Here is a 20,513-nt window from a genome sequence, read left to right on the forward strand (position 1 = left end):
GATCTGAGCGCTCGCCCCCTCATCGGCCCGCCCTGGCAGGTCAGGGTCACCGGGAGGAGAGGCCTCTGGGACAGAGTGCCTCCTTGGCTGTGTTTACGTAAAGGCCGGGCGTGACTCTTGTCACTGAAAGGAAAAAGCAACAGCAAGTTTGCAGTCCCCTCCTCCTGCTTCGCCCTCTCTCTGCCCCCCTTGCCGGTATCTCTGCTTTTCCTGCTCTTGTGTGACGCACGCTGGGCCGCTCCCGCCACGCCACCGTGGAGGGGTCTGGGAATGGAATTCGCCAGAGAGGCCGATTGCTCAGGTTTTCCTCACCTTTGGCGCCCAGGCCCTTCTGTAGATGTGCGTGTGTGTGTGTGTGCAGGGGTGAGTGGGGTGCGTGCTGCGCCTGGCCTGGCCGTGGGGAAGGGTGGCTGTGCAGGGGTGGGTGGGGAGGGCACCACGGCGGGGGCCCTCTCTCTTGTTCGATGGGAGCGGGAAGGTGCTGTCTGCTGCGTGAGGCCTAAACAACAGGTGCACGGTGGCCTGGCGGAGGGGAAGGAGGCCTGCGCTGGCAGCGAGCAGTTCTGGCGCTGCCTCGACCTCACCGGCACTTGTCCTGGGCGAGCCTCGGGTCCTCATCTGTAAAATGGGGCTAATCACCTGCCCTGCCTGTCTCCCAACAGCAGCGTAAGTGGCACATGGGAAATGTCGCTGGTAAGTAGCTGTGGGTTGTGGGCTACGCCTGTGCCAGCCGCTGCGGGGCCCCTTCTCGGGCCCTGGCTAATAACAATAGTAGTAAACTCTTATTTGGCGCTTACTGCGTACAGATGCTGTTCCCTGTGTGTTTGCATCCGGTCGTTCACTTACTCTCTGCAAACACCCCATGGAAGTAGGTGTCCTGATTCCCTCCCTTGTGCAGATGGGACAGCTGAGGCCCAGAGAAGTTAAGTAACCTGCCCAAAGCCACTTAGCTGCGAAGAGGTAAAACTGGGTTTGAACCCTGACAGTCAGGTTCTGGATCCTGTGCTCTTAGACGCTGTTTTGTGCTGCCTTTCTGGAGCTTTCTGCGGGCTGCTCCGTGCACCCCACCTACACACACACACACACACACACACACACACACACACGTTTCTCCCCAGTTTCTCCAGAATCTAGCACTGGTACCGGTTCGAGTCATGTCAGAAGACCAGTGTCCTTAGACAGTGACCCGGACAGTCCCGGCCTGGGGAGGGAGACCTTCATCTAACGCCTGCTGCCGGGTGCCGGCCTCGGGGGCACAGACTCTTGTTAAGCAAGCCGCAGGAGGGACCGTCCTTGCCCTGTGGGGTCAGGGAGGGCCAAGAGGGAGGTGGCATGTGAGTTACCTCTGCGCGTTTTGGGGGGCTTCGGGGAAGAGGTTGGGGAAGGTCGCGTTTCTCTCAGGAGGACAAAGCAGGGGCCTGTGGGGTGTGTCACGGGGGGAGAGCGCCCTGGGTGCTTGAGGGGTGCCCAGCACAGAGCACGACTGGAAAGGAAGATTGGAATTGGACACTTGAGTGTCTGGCTCAGGAATCTGAACCTTATTCCCGGGTGAGTGGGGACCGGCAGAGGTTTCTGAGCCCAGGAGTGATCCTGCCCCAGCGGGCTGGGGACGCTGCTGGGGGACATGGACCCTCAGGGAGAGGAGGCCTGGATGGTGGCACGGAGGCCTGGAGGCAGGAGCCTAATAGCCTTGGGCCACGCAAGTGTTAACCAGGGCCGTGGCGGCCAGAGGCGGGTTGAAGGGAAGGCCTCCAGAGCCATTCCCGACCCAGCCTGGTGACCCAGCCTGGTGACTGCTCGATGCGGGGGGAGCGGAGGAAAGGGCGGGGTCAGACGTGACACACTTAGCACTCAGCACGTGAGACCTTCTATGATTTCTGTACCCAGCTGGCCGGCCGTAAGGCCCCTTCGGGGCAGGATCCGGGGCCGTGGCACAGGGAAAAGATTTAGCGTCTGGGTTCCCACAAGCCCGGATTTGGATTCTGACTCTGGTGCTCACGAGCTGTGTGACCTTGACCAGGACGCGCCCANGATAATATAAATACCGACTCCGGGTGGCTGTTTTGAGGAAGTCGCTCAGTGAGACAATCTGCGGAAAGCCCTGGACGTATATCAGGCAAAGCATGAGTGCCCCAGAAGGGGTCGAGGTATATGCGTCATCGCCGGCTGCTGGCCAGCTCGGTCCGGCACTGCGGATGGCTCCTCTCCTGAGGGCGGACAGACCCCAGGAAGACCTCGAAGAAGGCAGATTCGTTCATTCACCAGTTTCAAATCTCCCCTTGCGCCAGGCACCGGTCTAAGCACTGGTGACAGCAGTGAAGAAAGCCGTAAGAATCTCTCTCCCTTGGAGCTGACGTTCTAGAAATATATGAATAGTACTCTTTGCTAAGCACCAAGGAGAAGCGGGAGAGGAGAGGGGTAGGAAGTCTTGGGAGGTGGCCAGAAGGCCTCCAGGAGAAGGTGACCTGAGTCAAGGCTTCAAGGAGGTGGGGCAGCGAGGCACGGGGCTGCCCGAGGAAAGAACATTCTGGGCAGAGGAGAAAGCAGGAGACAGAGGGATGTCCGGTGGCAGTGCGCGGAGCCCCACGGCAGCCACGCCGCCCACAGTGGGGGGACCCGTGAAAACAAATAAAAAACTAAAAATCACAGAGCCGCCAAACTTACCACGAAGCCTAATTTCTGCCTCCTCTTCTCTACCGTCCCCCCTCCCCCGCATTTTCTGGGACTGAGTTCCGAGAGACTAGTAAGAGCTAACGCTTACTGATCATTTTCCGTGTACCTAGTACTTTAATCCTTACAACCTTTTGGCAACCGCTCGTTATCCCCACCTTGTACACAAGGAAACTGAGATACGAAAGTGGGGAAGGGACTTGCCCAAGGTCACATAACTGCGGTCTTCCCCTCCCGTAAAACCTTGTAGATTGAATTCTGGGGAGCCAGGTCCAAACCCCAAGGCCAGGGGCACCTCCGCGTTCTCTCCACTCCCAGGCACGGAGTTTGGCGTGTTTCAGGCCTCAGTTTCCTTATCTGTACAGTGGGGTTGACGATAGCCCCTGCTGTGGCCATCTGGGGGCCTTTCGAGTGTCGAAATGAGCTGGTGCCGATCAAAGGCTTAGCAGCGTGCTGCTCCTCACGTAAGGATGTCATACGCGGCAGCTACAAGTATATGGTGATGGTGCTTCCGGCCGATCGCTAAGGGCCAGGCCAGCTTTGGACCTCCGTGGTGCTAGGAAGCCCGCACAGGCCTTGTGCGAGCATTTTGGGGCTCGGCACACAGCCACGCCTCAGGAGCCACGAGCCCGCGTGCCCGTGCAGGTGGCCAGGCCTAGCCAAGGGGGGCCGTGGGGGCTGAGAACTGAACTTCTGTCAGTGTCGCCTGTACAGACAGGCCTGCTACCTCCGGGGGAAGGGGCCCCTCCTTGAATTTTTTCTCCCTCTCATTTTCACAAAGGTACTAGATGGGCCGGTAGAGGCCCTAGCGGGTGCCGGGGTTTCCTACCCCCTCTCCCCACGACACCGGAGACAGCAAATGGGGGGGAGGGGTTCCCGCACCGACCAAGGCTCTGACGCCAGCTGGGTGTCCTGCAGCTCAGCTCCATTCTGACACTGTCTCCCAGGAAAATACCGTCACGGTCCCCACAGGCTCAGGACTCAGTCCCGTGAGAGTGCCCGCTTCAGGTGTCAGTCACCACAAGCCTGGGCCTCCGACCAGCTGTAAGTCGGGGTCTCCCCTGACCCCCCCTCTTCAGCTTTGAAAATTTGCCACAGTGGCTCATGGAACGGAGGGAGACGCTTGCTTACCGTTTACTGGTTTATTGTGTCATAAAGGATACGACAATACAGGTGAATGGCCGGACGAGGAAATAATAGGGTGACATCTTCCCGATTCCCAAGGGTCTTCCCAAGACCCTGCTGTCTCCACGGGTTGGGGTTCAGCCCCCTCCTGGCCCATGGATGGTCACCGACCCAGAAGCTCTCTGAACCCCTCAGGGTAGAGAGATTCGTGGAGGCCTCAGCACGGAGTCGCGATCCCTAATATTAACTCACTCTCCAGCCCCTCTCCCCTCCATGGGGAATGGATGTGGGTCAAAAGCTTCAAGGTCTTTCTGGTGACCCGCCTCCACCCTGAAGCTCTCCAGGAGACCACCAAGGTCACCTCTTGAGAACAAAAGACGCTTCCCTCTCCCAGGAAATTCCAAGGGATATAGGAGCTCTGTGTCAGGGATCAGGGTCAAAGACCAAATGTTAGCGCCGATGCTTCTAGCACTTCTCACTTGGGACTTTGAGGAGCTCTGTGTCAGAGATGGGGATGGGGACCAAATATATACATATTTTTCAGTCCTTCATCGCGAGGTGGTATAGTTCACAACACAGGCTTTGTTTATTTGGCATTTTGTTTATTTGTTTTGAATGCTTATTGATTTTTGAGAGAGAGAGAGAGAGAGCGTGAGTGGGGGCAGGGGCAGAGAGAGAGAGAGAGAGACACAGAATCCGAAGCAGGCTGCAGGCTCCAGGCTCTGGGCTGTGAGCACAGAGCCCGACGCAGGGCTCGAACCCACGAACCGTGAGATCATGACCCAAGCCAAAGTTGAACACTTAACCGACTGAGCCGCCCAGATGCCGCCAGAATGCAGGCTTTGTCACCAGACTTTTCTGGTATCAGATCTCAGCTCTCCTACTAACTGGCCACACATCTCTAGCCTAAGTCTGCCGATTAAAAATGGGGGAAGCCAGGGCGCCTGGCTGGCTCAGTCGATGGAGCGTGCGACTCTTGACCTCAGGGTTGTGAGTTCGAGCCCCACTTGGGGTGTAGGGATGACTTAAAATCTTTAAACTGGGGAAACGAAGCACTACCTTGTAGGATAGTGAGGAGCAGAGGAGGCGATACCAGGGGGCCAGCAGCCCCCCCGTGGAAGGGAGTGGGAAGCCTTCGTCTCTCTTTTGTCCCTTTCCAGCCAGAACTGGACCCCTGCCCACACGCGGGGGCAGCTGGTGGGGGCGGGGGTGCTTCTGCAGGATTCCCGACCCCTCTGCAAGCCTGCAATGACACTGGGAACAGTTGGCCGCGTACTGGTGTGAGCCTGGCAGTTGGGGCTGTTAGGACTTTTGAATATCACCCTCCTTTGCCACCTCCCTCCTCCTCCGGAAGAGGAATCAGAGCATGAGGTGGGCTGTGGCAGGAAGGCCTTTCAGCCCAGATAGTGAAGAGCCTTTTGGGTGTGCGTAATGAGGAACCCGAGACACAGTGTATCTCAGAGGACATGCGTGACCCAGGGCATCCGGAAGGAGAGTGTTCCCGGGTTTCATGCAGGGTAGGTGAGAGGGGCCCAGAGCTCTGCCCTCAGGTCCGTAGGTCTGGCTCTGGGATCAGCGCCCCCACCAGCCCCACCCCCACNCGCTTTCTGTGCGGTGACCACAGCGGCTCAAATTTGGGGTGCCTGCTATTTCTTTCGGATGAGCCTTCTAGCAAGAGGTGAGGTAGGGGGTGCATTTCCCTTCCCCTCCTTTTTAAGCCAAGGTCCCAAAGCCACCAGCTTTCAGAGTAACGAGTGGGGCCCACGCCTCCTCACTCTGGGTCTGGCAGCCTTTCCAGTGCCTTCCAGGGACTGGGGCGAGCTGGCACGTGTGTATGAATCCGTGGTCTTTACTCGTCACCTGGGGCCTAACCCCCTCGAGGATTTTGGGGGCTGGTGTGTGCGCGCGTGCGATCAGTCCTCTCCTAGCTTGAATATCTAGATGTTTGGTCCAATAAAAAAAAAAAAAGAAGAAAAAAAAAGCTCTAGCAGCTCTATTTTGATATGGAAATGAGATTCTTATAATGAAAGACAACATGCAAATCTTTGATTTTCTTTGAGCCCCGAAGATTGGGCCAAAGGGACTTGAGGCTGATCGGAGAGGCTTCCCTGGACCTATGGGATTGAACTTCGCCTCGGCCGCCGTGTTGTTTTGAGGTGAATTGGGAATATGCAAATGACCTTGTGCCCGTACTTCTCCGGCCTCTGCTGTGATCCGTGTGTGACCCCGTAGGTCCAGTCGGATGCAGCCAGACAAATAACGTGACAGACCCCGGGGAGGGTCAGGGTCTGCAGAGCAGCCGGGCGTCTTCTTCGACCCCAAGGGCTGTGGCTGCCCCCCCCCCTCCCCGGGGTCCTTTCCTTCCCAGCTCCCTTCCTGAGGACGTGGTATCTGTGTTTCCGCAGGAGGAAGAGGCCCCACAGCAGGGACTCGCTGAGCCAGACCCGCTCCGCTCCATGTTGGCTGTGCCCTCAGGTGAGAGGCTTCGAGGGTCTGAGGCCGGGGAAGTCCGACTACGTGAGGCCCGGGGCAGCCGCGTTTTCTAGCCGGGGGAGTCCTGCGAAGGGGTCACCGCTCCCCGCGGGGGCTTCCTCCTCCTCCCGCCAGGACAGCAGGGGCCACTGCTGTCCTTTCTAAGACTGCGGCTTTGGAGGCTGTGACCCTTTGACCTTCATCATGAGCGGAGCCACCCCGGCCTCTTCCAGCCCCAGAGGTTCGACACGCTAGTGTTGGATGCCCGCCAGATGCACCCCTGCCTTCTGTGACCGGAAGGTCGTCAGTCTCCCACTGGTCTCTGAGCAACGGCCCCCACTGCCCTCCCCGCTCACCCCCCCCCACTTCAGAGGCCCCTGACTCTGACGGCCTCCCCGGGCCTCTTCTCGACCGTCCAGGCCGGCGCCATGCCCCCCCCAGCAGAGGTGACGGACCCGTCCCACGCCCCCGCCGTCCTGCGCCAGCTCAACGAGCAGCGGCTCCGCGGCCTCTTCTGTGACGTCACCCTCATAGCTGGAGACACCAAGTTCCCCGCTCACCGCAGTGTCCTGGCTGCGTCTAGTCCCTTCTTCAGAGAGGCCCTGCTAGCCTCGGCGCCACTGCCCCTCCCTCCAGTGACTGGGGGCCCCGCCCCCACCCCGGCCACCACCACAGCTGCCTCTTCCTCCTCCTCCTCCTCGGCCTCCTCTTCCTCCTCCTCCTCCTCTTCCTCTTCCTCCTCCTCTTCCTCGTCTTCCCCCCCTCCGGCCTCACCCCCCACCTCCTCCCCACCCCGGGTCCTGGAGCTGCCCGGCGTCCCGGCCGCTGCCTTCTCTGATGTCCTCAACTTCATCTACAGCGCGCGGCTGGCACTCCCGGGCGGCGGAGGGGACGGGGCGGCGGTGGCAGAGATCGGGGCCTTGGGCCGCCGGCTGGGCATCTCCCGCCTGCAGGGCCTCGGGGAGGGGGGCGATGCCTGGGTGCCTCCGCCCGNGGGGCGCAGGCCTGTGCGGTAGTTGTAACACGTCACCGTTCATGAGACGCGCCCCCGTTCTGTCCCCGGGGCTGGGAGTTGGGCAAGGTGTGTGATGATTCCCAGGTCACAGCGGGGGTCTGGCATCTCCCAGCCAGTGGGGGGCCCTGAGCCAGGACGGGGTGGGGGTGGGGTCTCCCCCGAGGCAGGCCAGGCGGCAGGAAAGGAGGGCGAGCCAACGGCCGGGGGGAGGACGCGCGGCGCGAGGCCCTGGCTGCCGGCCCCTGACTGCAGTGTCTCTGTCCCTGCCCTGTTCCCTGCTGTCCCGGCCCAGGTACCAGTGCATCTTCTGCTGGGAGACCTTTGTCACTTACTATAACCTGAAGACCCACCAGCGAGCCTTCCATGGCATTAGCCCGGGCCTCTTAGCCAGTGAGAAGACACCCAATGGAGGCTACAAGCCCAAGCTCAATACCCTCAAGCTGTACCGTCTGCTCCCCATGCGGGCGGCCAAGCGGCCCTNCCCGCGGGGCCTGGCCGGGGCCCCTCTCAGCTACAGGCTCCACCTCCACTGTGTCAGATCACTGTGCGAATCGGGGAGGAGGCCATTGTCAAGCGCCGCATCTCAGAGACTGACCTGCGCCCTGGGGAGCTGAGCGGAGAGGAGGCGGAGGAGAGCGAGGAGGAAGACGACGACGACGAGGACGACGACGACGACGACGACGAGGACGACGACGCCGAGGAAGCGAGCGCTGGCGGGGAGGACCAGCTCTGGAGGCCCTACTACTACAAGCCCAAGCGCAAGGCTGGCGCCGCGGGCAGCACCGGGGGCAGCGCGCTGTCCAGAGGCCNCCACGCGCAGAGGCACGCGGCCGAGCGGCCCGGGGGCGCCCCCACGCCCGTCATCGCCTACTCCAAGGGCAGCGCCGCCGCCAGACCCGGGGATGTCAAGGAGGAGGCCCCCCAGGAGATGCAAGTCTCCTCGTCCAGCGGGGAGGCAGGTGGCGGGGCCGCGACTGCGGAGGAAGCCTCGGAGGCCGCGTCTCTCCAGGACCCTGTCATCTCCGGGGGTGAGGAGCCCCCGCTGGTGGCAGGAGGGGGCGCCTATGCCTATCCGCCTGTGCAGGAATTTCCACTGGCTCTGATCGGGAGCGGCAGGGAGCCTAACGGCNCCTTGCCGCCTACCCTTATAACTTCAGCAACTTGGCCGCGCTCCCGGTGGCTCTCAACATGGTCCTACCGGACGAGAAGGGCGGGGGCGCTCTGCCCTTCCTTCCAGGGGTCTTTGGCTACGCAGTGAACCCCCAAGNCCCGCCTCCCCCCTTTCGCCAGCCGCCACCCTCCCTGAACCCCCTGCCACTACCAGCTCCCCGGCTTCCCTGCCCCCGGGAGCCCCTCCACACTCTTGTGCAGGGACTTGGGGGCCCCTGGAGCTCAGGGGTCAGGCTGCTTTGTGTGAGACTGTAGTTTTCGCGTGTCCTGGGAAGGGATCTGTGGTGGCGGCTGCCCTCCCCGTTCTCCTCCAGGGAACGGCCTCCGCGCGGGGCAGGGCCAGCTCCCATCCCTTCTTCAGCCCTTGGGGCAACTGAGCAATATACTTCTACGACTCTCTACTCACGGCCCCCACCAGCTCTGAATGTCTAACCCACCCTCCTGATTCGTAAGCCCCGGGCGGGAACCCATCTCTCTTGCCTAGTGATCTCCCCTCGTTCTGCAGCTTTCTCCAAGCCCCTGCCTAGATGCTTCCTAGCACATTCCATTCTCTGTGGCCCAGGGCCTGGACCAGACCATTGTGATACCTGACACCCACCCATCTGGGAGCTGGGCTCCAGTTTCCATTCTTCCCAGGGGTGGGGTTCTGTGTCCCCGTTTCCCTCACGTTAAGACGCCATGCCTTCCTTGCCTTTGGATCTTCCATATTCCTCCTCATTCTCCTAGGCTCTGGAGATGGCCTCTTCCAATCCAGGTCAAGGAGGTGTTGGGGGGAGGGCTACCCATCTGTTCCATGGCTGAGCACTTCCCCAGCCCAGGGCAGCACTAGTCTTGGCCCTATCTTGACCCTCAAATCCAGTGAGTCCCAGATTCTTCTTCCAAGGCAAAGAGGTGAGTAGATCACACCTCTTCCTGCCTCTACCTATGGCCTCTTCTGGGCTAAATCAGATTTGGGGGCCAGGAGGGAGGAGCTCCATGTGGGATGGGGAAGGGAATCTACTTTCTCCCCGTTTTGTTTTTCCTGATGGTTTCTCCCAGACTAGACCAAATAGCCAGAAAAGTGATGGGGGTTGGATGGGTGGGTAAGCCCAAGATTTGCACATGACCTCCCGTCCTCACTGTTACCTCCATCTCCCCCTGTGTCGTTTCCCTCACCATTCACTCCAGGTGGTTTTGGAGAACCATCCTACTCCCTCGGTGGGCTTTGGGGTATCCCCACCAATTTTTCCTCCAAAATAGCACCTTACACCCCATCTTTGACTCAGTTCCCCACACCCAAAGATCCCAGCCTCGGGATGGGGGGCAGGGACCTTAAGCAGTCCCTGATCCCTAATTTGCACTAGTTAACCCTGGTCAGGGGTCCGTATGTTACCTTCCGGCGGGAGAGTTGAAGAACCATTTGCTCCTAATTCTCTTGGATGACCGGGCATCCCCACTCTGTGATTGGATGAACATTTCCCATCCCACCCACCTCCTCCTCCCGCCCCCCCCAAGAAAAACAGCTCACGAGGGGAGAGCCAGTTTGGGGGAGGAAATTTGATAAATGGGAATTACAGGAGTGCAGTTTAAAACAGGGAAAGGCTGCCGTCGCTTAAATGGCAGCTTTTTCTCAGCTACTGTTTTCTGGGGCCAAGATGGCCGCCCTCTCAACGATGCTGAAAGGGCAAGACCATGGCTTTTGGAGGGAGGTGAGCTCGAGGGAAGGACCAGGAATATCTGACCCTCCTAGGATATAGGAAGGGGGACGTTTCTGACAGGCTCCTGAATGTTAACCATGGAGGAGTGTTACTCCTCCACTCCTCCTCTGTCTCTTTGCACTTTTCTTGGTCTTGGCCACAGTCCGAGTGAAGAGTTTCCTACTGAATGTACCAAGTTCCAATTTTTAAGGGGGAAAATGCTTAAAACAGGAAAATGCAAAAAAAAAAAAAATCACTAAAAAATTCCCACAAATCTTGTTTCTGGCACTTTAGAAAAACTGCGAAAAAAGAACATAATAAAAAATCATATATATATATCTACACACAAATTTTATATATATATCTACACACACATATATATACACCTACACACACACACACACACACACACACACACACACCACACAGCGGAACCGCAAGAGAGACAGAAAGGCCTTGGAGGCAGGGAGCAGATGTGACAGTTGTTCCCTTAGATCCTTAACCTGCACTCCTCTGAGGCAAAAAGGCACAGGAAACGGAAGGAGTTGAGGATGGACCGGGGAATTCGAATTTCAGGACAGGTCAAAATTCCAAAACCGTGGACATTTTGGGAGAACCGAGATTGTAGACATTCATTTATTATTATTATTAATATTTTGAAACGACGATTTAGGAAAATAGTTTCCAGAATGTGGTGGTTCTGGGCAACCAATGAGATTGTGGCAAAATTGGAGATTAAACTCTATGTATCTGAGCTGGGGAACCTGAATATTGTGAATTTCGGAGGTTGGAAATTTGGGACTTTGCAGTCTCGTCTTTTGAAGGTCATTCGGGTCTTGTCCGTTTGTGCCCTCTTTGCCCTTGCTCCTGGGAAGAGGGGTGACGGAGGAGCGGGAAGGGACGTTTCTGTGCCACAGCACGCGAGGTTTAGAACTTACAGACTGTAGCCCTATACGTAGTGAGGACCCAGATTTAGAGAAACTGACCAATATTTATCTCCGCATCTGTGTGTGTGTGTCCAACTCTCTAGGCCAATAAACCAACAAGAGAAACAGACTGTCCTCCTCGGTGGGACGCCAAGTGCACTTGTTTTCATGGCTGGTGGGTCGGCCGGACAGGGACGCGGGTGCCCTGTCCCACAGGGATCCTGGGAGCTGCGGCTGGATCTCAGGACCACAGCCTCCAGCACCCGAGGAGGCGTGAGGGCTTGGTGACCCTACACGCTTCGCTGTAATGGCTGCAGCCACCAGGCTCAAGCTGACTTTGGTCTGACCTCCAGGCAGAAACATGAACTCAGTCCAGTTCACACAGCCTGCTGGGCACGATCCTAATGGCCCATGCGCCTTAAACCAGGTGCAGCCCTGTCTCCAAACTGAAAGGAAACCGAGGCACAAAACCACCGACGGGATAGGCAACCTTCCTTTTTCCACTCCTGGCATCCCCCTCACTGCCTTCAACTCCTCATCCCACGCCTCCCCTCCCCTTTATTTTGTCTAATGCAACAGGCCAGTAAAATGAGCGAAGCTGGGGTGGGGGGAGGGTCAGGTGGGTGGGGCTTTGAGGAATTCTGGTAAGATGACTTGACCAGCCCCGGCAGCCACTAACCACTGCCAACAGGGAAGTCATGCCTGGTGTTATTGTAGTTTTCATCCATCCACCGAGGGAAGCCAGAAGTCCAAATTTCTCTGTGCACTATCCACACTTTTAAAGTAGCTAACGCACACTGAGAGTTGTGAGGTCAACAACCTCGGTCAAACAAAACACACCAGCTGGCAACCTCTGATGTCTGCCGTACGGGCTTCTGCTCCCATCTTCTCATATGACCCTCAGGCTAAGGGGTAGATAGTATTATTCGCCTCATTTTGCAGATGTGGAAACTTAAGCCCAGAGCAGTTTTAACAGCTTAGCTCATCCAAAGTTTAAGCACCAAAGCTGATAACCCGAAGGAAGGATTTTAAAGGGCTCTCCCCCCACCATCACTAATGCATCCTTTTAGACATCACCTTTTCTTTTGATCCTAAAGATAACACTTATTACAAAAAAATAAATTACAGAAAGGTGAAAACAAAGATCACTAGACCCAACATGCAAACATAAGCACTATTATTCGGTGTATTTCTTTCCAGGAAAAAAAAAAAAACCCTATTCACTCAAAAGATGTTAAGCACCCACTATCCTATAGGTCAGGACCTGTGTTAGGCGCTAGGGATATTACAGGGGACAAGACACAGTTCCTGCCCTCAAAAGGCTTACAGTCTAGTTCTTCTTTGTTCCATTTCACTGGGAAGCTAGTGTTAATTTCCAAAGGAATTTCTACAAGAAACCAGAGAGTAAATAAACTGCTAGTGCATTTCTGGGGGGCCCAAGGCTGCGGGCGGCCCCGTCCCACTTCGCCTCTCTCCCCATAAAGGCAATGACCTGGGAGGACCGGATTCCTACTGGAGTCCAGAGGCAGAAAGAGATAGGACTCGAGAAGACCGCCGAACTCTCAATTCAGCCGGCAGAGGACCTGGGTCTTGGCCCTGGGTCCTCAAGGAAAGGGGTCGGCAGGGGGCAAGTGGTACGAGGCATCCAGGAAGATGACGAGGGTCCCAACGCTCGTGAAGGTGATGAAGGTCCAGAGGAAAAGGCGATCCACTACCATGGCCACAAACTGCCAGTCTTCCTTCAGCTGGGGGTGGGCAGAGTAAACTGTTCCCGAGCCGCAGACCCCCAGGGAACGTCTGCCCACTACCCTGACCCTGTCCTACACGCTCCGAGACAGGGGCGGGCCCTGGCACAGAGGAAAGCGAAACTGCGGGCGATGGACGGAGTGAAGAGCCAGTGGGAAAACAGGGGGCGGGACCAAAGGAGCGAAGCTTCCAATCAGAAACCAAGCCGGGTGCTGGGGGGCGGAGCCTGGGCTGGCGGGTGGAGCCACGGCCACCCAGGCCCTGCCCCGCTCCACCCTCATTGGACTTACCGCGTCGTGGTCCTCCTGTTCCTGCAGCTGTCGAGCGATGTAGCTGATCGAGGAGACGACCTCCCGCAGCTCGGGAGGCAGGCCCGCAGTCCGGTTTGGGCCATCGATAAACCGCCGCAAGTCCGGGGCAGACAGTTCAGGCTGGAACCTGGAAGAGGCGGGACAGTTTGGCCCCGCTCTAGGCTCCGTCCCAACTCCCTCCTCCAACACTCTTGTCCGTTTTCAAAACGTGAGAGGGCCCTCCAGGCTCTCCCCGTCAGCGGCGACCTCTCCAGCCTTCCGCAATTCCTCCCATCCCTCTACGCTTTAGTTTCCGCCTTTCCGCAAAGTAGGCGGCAGAAGGGGGACTACAATTCCCATGATGCTCAAGAGCATCTTCCGGGACCTTAAGCCGCCTGCCTCTGCACGGCCTTCTGGGAACTGTAGTTCACGCTCTCCCTTCCTTGTAGGCTACGGGAAGTAGGTACTACCTGTTGGGTTTGGGGAAGAGAAAATCATTCGGTGGCTTCCGGATGAAATATTCATCTGTTCCTCGACCCCAGCCACTTGCTGGAGAACCCCTGAGGGCTACAGGAGGTGGCTCCGGCATCAGGTCTCTCTCAGGTTTGGGCCTCTTCAGACCCAGGTACGGAGGGAGTTTGTGGATGAAGATCTATTGAGTAGAAAGGCGTGTTGGGGGGACGGGGGGGGGTGGGCCCTCATGCTTTCAGAAGGGAAGGGAAGCAGCCCTCCGTTCCCAACCACCTGCCCACCCCTGCGCATGCGTGCGCGCGTCTCCGGCTCTGCACAGCGAAGAAGTGCGACCACACAGCCTTAAGAGCTCTTAAGTGGGTTGGAGGCATCCTGACCCGAAAGCAGAGTTCCGAGGGTTTCCACCCTGATAGGACCTGACCTTGAGGATCTTTCCCTGCGACCCAGGCATGGGCGGGATTGATGAAGACAATACGGGATCTTCGACATGATAACCTCAGGAGGGTAAAATTAACTGTCCAACGTTTCAACACTCAACTGGCTTTGGCGTTTGAACACTCTACCAGGGGGTGTGTGGTCGGCCCTCAGGTCTGTGAAGTTGGTAGGAGAGAGGGGTGGTACCCGCACAAAAAGCCGAATGCTAGGACTGAGACCTAACACTGGGTAGAGAAGGACGTCTTACCTGACGGACCCAAACGGGCATTTGGTGGGTGTGGGGTGAGCGATGGTGCAGGTTGAGGACTACGACGCTTAGGATGACCGAGAAAGTGACGAGCACCATGGTGAACATGAGGTACTTGATAATGATGGGGACAGACAGGGAGGTCTCAGGAACTTTGTCAGCCAGCAGCAGCAGGAACACAGTCAAGGTCAGCAGGGCAAAGATCGAGAGCCCCATCTTCTCTCCTTGCAGGGCAGAGAGGAAGGTGGAAGGATTAGGCTTTTCCAGAAGGCAATTTCCACGGCATAATCAGGGACCATGTTTCCAGCCCACTCAAGGACAGGCTTTGGGAAGGGCCAGCTGCACGCAGATGAGTCCCGAGATGATACCTCCAGCTCGGACTTACTCTCCTAAACTCCAGATTTACAGCCACCTGCCGATCAACCTCTCCACCTGGATGTCCAACAGACATCTCAAAATTGGCCATGTCCAAAACCTAATCCCTGGACCACCAACCCAACCCCTCCCACAACTCACATGTTTCCCCATTTCAGAAATGACAAATCCACGTTTCCCATGGCTCCCAGTCCTGCCCAACTCTCCTCCTTCTCTCTTAACCCGTACCCAATCCACAGCAAACCCTACTGGCTCTCTCTTCAACATATACCCATACAAAGTACCATCAGACCAAAGTCTGAATTATTATAAAGGCCTCCTGGGGGCACCCGGGGGGCTCAGTCGTGTAAGCGTCCGACTGCTGCTCAGGTCATGATCTCACCGTTGGTGAGTTCGAGCCCCCCATCGGGCTCTCTGCTGTCAGCACAGAGCTACTTGCTTCAGATCCTTTGTGCCCCCTTTCTCTCCTACTCCACCACTCATGCCTGCTTTTTCTGTCTCTATCAAAAATAAATAAACATTGAAAAATAAAGAAATTTTTAAAAAACAGAAGGCTTCCTCTTTGCCTCATCCTCTTTGCCCCCCCGGCTGACTGTGTTTATCAGAGCCACCAGATTGAGGCTGTTGAAATGTAAATCGGATCATATCCCTTCTCTTCTCAAAACCTTCCAGTGGCTTCTCATCTTCCTCGGCATGGTTGACAAGGCCTGCTGCTAAGTCTCTGATTTTCTCTTCTGCTGTTTTCCCTCTTGCTTACTTCATTCAGTTATTTTGGCTCCTTCTCAAATACGCAAGGCTCACTCCCACTTCAGAGTCTGGTACCTTCTCCCCCCAGATATCTGCCAGGGTCATTCTCAACCCCTTCCCTCTTTGTTCAAATACTGATCAGATATTTCCTTTTTAGTGAGGCATTGGCTGACCGTCCTATTCCTTAAGATTTTATTTTATTTATTTATTTTTTTAGACAGAGAGAGCATGAGCGGGAGGTGGGGAGAGAGAGGGAGGGAATCTTTTTTTAATTTTCTTTTAACATTTATTTATCATTGAGAGACAGAGCATGAGTAGGAAAGGGGCAGAGAGAGGGGGAGACACAGAATCTGAAGCAGGCTCCAGGCTCTGAGCTGTCAGCACAGAGCCAGACACGGGGCTCGAACTCACAAACCGTAAGATCATGACCTGAGCTGAAGTCGGATGCCCAACCGACTGAGCTACCCAGGTGCCCAAGAGGGAGGGAATCTTAAGCAGACTCTGTGCTCAGCTCCAAGAGCCCACCATGGGGCTCGATCCCATAACCCTGAGATCATGACCTGAGCTGAAATCAAGAGGTGGTCACTCATCTGACTGAGCCACCCAGGTGCCCCTTAAGATTTTAGGGTAATCTCTACACCCCACGTGGGGCTCGAACTCACAATCCCGAGATCAAGAGTCGCATGCTATACCGACTGAGCCAGCCAGGTGCCCCTGACCATTCTAGTTTAAATTGTAACCCCAGCCTCCATTCTCATCCTCCCTAGCCCCTCTCCCTACTTTATTTTCCTCCTTAGGACTTGCCCTCTCCTAATATCCAACCCAATAGATTTATTTATTTTGTTTGTTGGCTGTTTCCCCACCAGAACATAAACTCCAGGAGGGCAGTGATTTCTGTCTCTTTTATTCACTGACGTATCCCCAGGGCCTACCACGCTATAGATGCTCAACAAATATCACTGCATGAATGAATAGGCCAAGACTTGTAGCTTTTTTAAGGAACTAAATAGCAATTTGAAAGATCTAAAAATGAAACAAAGTATATAAGGATGTGCCAGGTGGCTGATTATCCCCGGGGGGTGGGGGGTGGGGCGTACAACAGGCACCTCAAACTTTAAGGAAGGTATGGAAATAAATAACTTTCATGGTCTGCTCTACTTTAGTCCTATAATATTGGGTTCCAAGATTGGCCTTGCTCTGGGAGGAAGGAGAAGTCACATTTGGAAGCATGTTCTTAGAGCTGGATCATTCTCCTTCCCTAGACGGAGAACTCGATGCCAGAGAGAAGGAAAAGCGCGCTTTAAATACCAGAGTTAAGGATTTCTGTCTGTGAATCAGGCTGGCGCTAACGCTCGCTGACTGCCTAATGTCGGGTAAATGACTTAAAGTCTCTCAGCCTCTTTTGTACTCCTCCGTAAAATGGGAAGACAGTTCAGTACGTATCTCGCGGAGTTGGAAAGATCAGAATTGAGTTAATATACGTAACGTGTTCATTGTACTATTCTAGCAAGGCTCAAAACCAGTACAAATGATACCGGTGCTTACACAGAGCTTACTTGGTGCCAGGCACCATTCCCTTAACTCAATTCTCAAAATAATCCAATCAGGTCAAGAAAACGATTGTCCCCATTTCCAGATCAGGCAATTGAGACACGTCGAGAAGAAGGAATTTGCCCAAGCTTACTCTGCTGCCTCCTAGAGAAAGGTCACTATTATTTCCAAGGGGGTTAGGAGGCCAGGGGATGAGTAGGTGTCCGGAGCAAAGGAGAGTGAGGTGCGGCAGACATCAGGAAGGGGAGACGGATGAGGGGAGAGTTGCCTAACCTCAGGAGCTTGCTGGACCCAAGGAGGAGCGCCAGGGATTCTGAAGGGAAGAGTTCAGAAGTTACTGGATGGAGAGAAGTGGGGAGGGTCGCGGGGCCCTTCCCTCCCTTACCAGCATCTGGAGGCAGGTAGAAGACGAAGATGGCCAAGAGAGTGATGAGGATGCATGGGGCAATGACATTGACCAGGTAGAAGAGAGGCTTCCGGCGAATGATGAGGTAGAAGGTGACTTCTTCCCGCTGCCCTTCCCTGCCTCTCCTCGGATCCACCGGAGGCTGGATTAGCCGAGAAGGCTTGTGGATAATTTCCCATTGGCCATTCTCTGGGAGGAGGGAGAGGGGAGAAGAGAAGACGAAGGGGACCTTACTGGTGCCACATATGGCTTGATCTGCCACATCCTAGCCCTCGGGTGGCTGATGTGATGAGGGGCCAGCTGTGGACACCGGGCCAGGCAGCCCATCTCTGACAAATTTGAACAAGTCTCAGTTTTCCGTATCTGTGAAGTGTAGATAGTCCATTGCCTTGCTGACCGCACAGGGCTGTCCCTGGCGTGGCTGATATTTATCAGCTGGTTAGAAACCGGGAAGCATAAAGCTCATGGGCGCGGGAGCCACGCCCACTCACCAATGAAGGTCCCTTCGTGAATGTACACTTCCTGCCGTTCTTGCTCGTCAGGACCCCAGGCCGTCTGCAGGCTGATCTCTGAGCTGTCGTAGCTATAGGAGCTGAACACCATGCTGCAGTTCTGCCAGTCGAAGGGGAAGTAGGTGACCTGGATGGAGCGGGGGTGGGGTGGGGGGCGTCACCAGAGCTGCCAGAGAACTGTTCAGGGGGGTTAGGGGAGTTGGGAGGTCATTAGGGAGTCACAGACAAACTGGACGGTTATTAGGGGAGGCCATGGCCAACGGAAGTGGGATCACTAAGAAAGCCTGGAAGTCAGGGACGGCGGCCGGAGGAGATGAAACACCGGAAAATCAGGCCACCTGGGTGGCTCAGTCGGTTAAGTGTCTGACTCTGGCTCAGGTCACTGTCTCGCAGTTTGTGGGTTCCAGCCCCGCGACAGGCTCTGTGCTGCCAGCTCAGAGCCTGGAGCCTGTTTCAGATTCTCTGTCTCCCCCTCTCTCTGCCCCTCCCCTGCTCACGCTGTCTCTCTCTCTCAGAAAATACATAAAACATTATAAAAAAAGAAATAACAGAAAATCAGGAGGAGGGGAGAGATGTGAGGGTTGTGGGCATAAGGGAGGAGGGAGGGGAGTCAGCATCTGGGAGAAGCAGCGTTTCTGTGAGCCCCGAGCTTCCCAGGGGGAGCCCGGGCACCTCGATGCTGCAGCTGCTGCGATAGAGGCCTGGAGGCTGCCACCGCACGGAGCCGTCGGAGGACACCACGACGTTCAAGTCCAGAGCAACGTCAAAATTTCCGTCGTTGCTGCGGGGGAGGAGTCTTCTCAGCCGCTGGGCTCAGGCCCCGCCCCCCGGAGACCCCGCCCACCTCCCGGTCTTTGGGAAGGGGCCTACTTGTTTAGCAGCACCACGTCTGGTAGCCACACGGATGCAGCCGCGATGCGCAGTGAATCGATGCCCTCGTGCTCTGCGGGGTCCCAGCTCAGCCTGTAGTCAGTCCACCCCTGTGGAAGCGGAGGCCGAGGGGCTGTCTGGGGCTGGTGGCTGGGAAGGGACTGGGGATGACCGAAGTAAGCCGGGAAGGGAGTGCCAGGGAAGGGAGCCGGCAGGCAGGGACTGTGGTTCTGGAAGTCGGGGTTCTGATCCCAGCTGCACCTTTACTGGCTGGGACCCCATCAGCTAATTTCCCCTTCCCCCACCGAGGAGGTGGCACTAGCTAGCCACTAAAACGGTGTTTTTCAAACTACAGTGGGCCACCCTTCAGCGGGTCTGGAATCAAATTAGTGGCCCCTGGGGTGCCTGGGTGGCTCAGGTCCTGAGCTCACAGTTCGTGAGTTCGAGCACACACACCCCGCCCCCGTCAGGCTCTGCGCTGGCAGCTCGGAGACTGGAGCCTGCTTTGGATTCTCTCTCTCTCTCTGCCCCTCCCCTGCTTGCGACGCGCTCTCTCTCTCTCTCAAAAATAAATAAATTAGGGGCCCCAAAACAGAGTTTAAAAAAATTAGAATAAGAAATGCATGAAATGCAACTCTCATAGTAAACGTAGGTACTGTTTCCGGAAGCTTCCCTCTGGGTCATGTGCTCTGAGGTGATGCTTAGAAATACACTTAACTGAGCGGGACGTTGGAGGCAATGGTAAAGGCAGCGGGACGCCCTTTCCCACCCCATGGGGTCTCCGTACCAGGTCTAAGTACACCTTTGTGCTCATCTCCTCATCCTTCTCGTTCTAGAAGGGAAAAGTTCAAGGGTAGAAGTGACGTGAGTAGAGAGAAAGGAAGGCGCTCGGCGGGTCAAGCTCTCGCTGGAAACTCCTCTTTCTGAGTCCCACTCTCCTGGGCCCGAGCCCCGCCTCCCAGAGGCNCACGGCCGGCCTGTTCATCTACCAATTCGCCCACGCCGGCCCCACCCACCGCTTGCAGTTCACCCAACCCTGCGTCTCCGGCCGCTGTGGTCTCTCGACCCGGTCCCGGCACCAAGCTCCGCCCCAGCCTGCGACCCCGCCTCGAGGCCCGCCCCCCACCCGGGCCTGCCCGGCAGCCACGCCCACAGCCTGTCCATGGGTCCGACTTCGACCCAATCCCGGCTCACGGGCCGTCCGTCTCCCGGCCTGGCCACGCCCCCCCGCCGGCCGGCACGTCGGACCTCGGCCCCCGCGGGCGCCCGCTCNAGCTATCGTAGCCGGAGAAAAGCTTCTCGAGGAGCCGGCCCTCTGCCTCCGAGCCGCGGGCGCCTGGAAGAGGAGGGCACTATGGGGCGCCTGGGGGGCTTAGTCGGTTAAGCGTCCGACTTTCGCTTAGGTCATGATCTCGCGGTTCGTGGGTTCGGGCCCCGCGTGGGGCTCTGTGCTGACTGCCAGCTCAGAGCCTGGAGCCTGTTTCAGTCTGTGACTCCCTCTCTCTCTGACCCTCCCCTGCTCATGCTGTCTCTCTCTCTCTCTCTCTCCTAGAAATAAATAAAAATATTTTAAAAAAAAAAAAGAGGAGGGCGCTAAGTGAAGCCACCGTGCCCTGCCACGACCCCTGGCCCTGTCACTGCCCCTCTGAGGCCCGCACTTACCCGGGGCGAGCGGCGCCCCCAGCGCCCCCAGCAGCAGCAGCAGCAGCGTCCCTGGGGTCATAGCCTGGCCGCTTGCTCCCCGAGTTCGCTCCGCTCGCCAGCGCGGGGGAAGTGACGAGGCGCCCAGGAATGCGCACCTGTTGTTGG

General features: G+C 56.7%; 2 protein-coding genes across 2 annotated transcripts; one reads left to right on the top strand and one right to left on the bottom strand.

Annotated features, from left to right (window-relative positions):
• Nucleotides 1–5,415: 5,415 nt before the first annotated feature.
• On the top strand, nucleotides 5,416–11,189 carry ZBTB4 (zinc finger and BTB domain containing 4). Its single transcript, XM_077746752.1, is given in 6 exon segments — nucleotides 5,416–5,951; nucleotides 6,201–6,270; nucleotides 6,687–7,266; nucleotides 7,367–7,758; nucleotides 7,761–8,409; nucleotides 8,412–11,189. Coding segments are annotated over 4 exon segments (1,908 nt in total). The 5' UTR covers nucleotides 5,416–5,951; nucleotides 6,201–6,270; nucleotides 6,687–6,695; the 3' UTR covers nucleotides 8,708–11,189.
• Nucleotides 10,751–20,430, bottom strand: CHRNB1 (cholinergic receptor nicotinic beta 1 subunit). The gene is made up of 12 exons (XM_077746753.1): nucleotides 20,367–20,430; nucleotides 19,899–20,040; nucleotides 19,721–19,799; nucleotides 19,492–19,536; nucleotides 18,705–18,814; nucleotides 18,507–18,615; nucleotides 17,814–17,961; nucleotides 17,302–17,511; nucleotides 14,244–14,467; nucleotides 13,561–13,742; nucleotides 13,091–13,238; nucleotides 10,751–12,799 (listed from the first exon to the last, which is right to left on the bottom strand). Exons 1-12 carry the CDS (start codon nucleotides 20,425–20,427, stop codon nucleotides 12,659–12,661), a joined length of 1,599 nt encoding a protein of 532 aa, XP_077602879.1. The 5' UTR covers nucleotides 20,428–20,430; the 3' UTR covers nucleotides 10,751–12,658.
• Nucleotides 20,431–20,513: the final 83 nt, after the last annotated feature.

Source organism: Crocuta crocuta, unplaced genomic scaffold (genome assembly GCF_008692635.1).
Source record: "Crocuta crocuta isolate KB4526 unplaced genomic scaffold, BGI_CrCroc_1.0 scaffold139, whole genome shotgun sequence".
Lineage (NCBI taxonomy): Eukaryota > Metazoa > Chordata > Mammalia > Carnivora > Hyaenidae > Crocuta > Crocuta crocuta.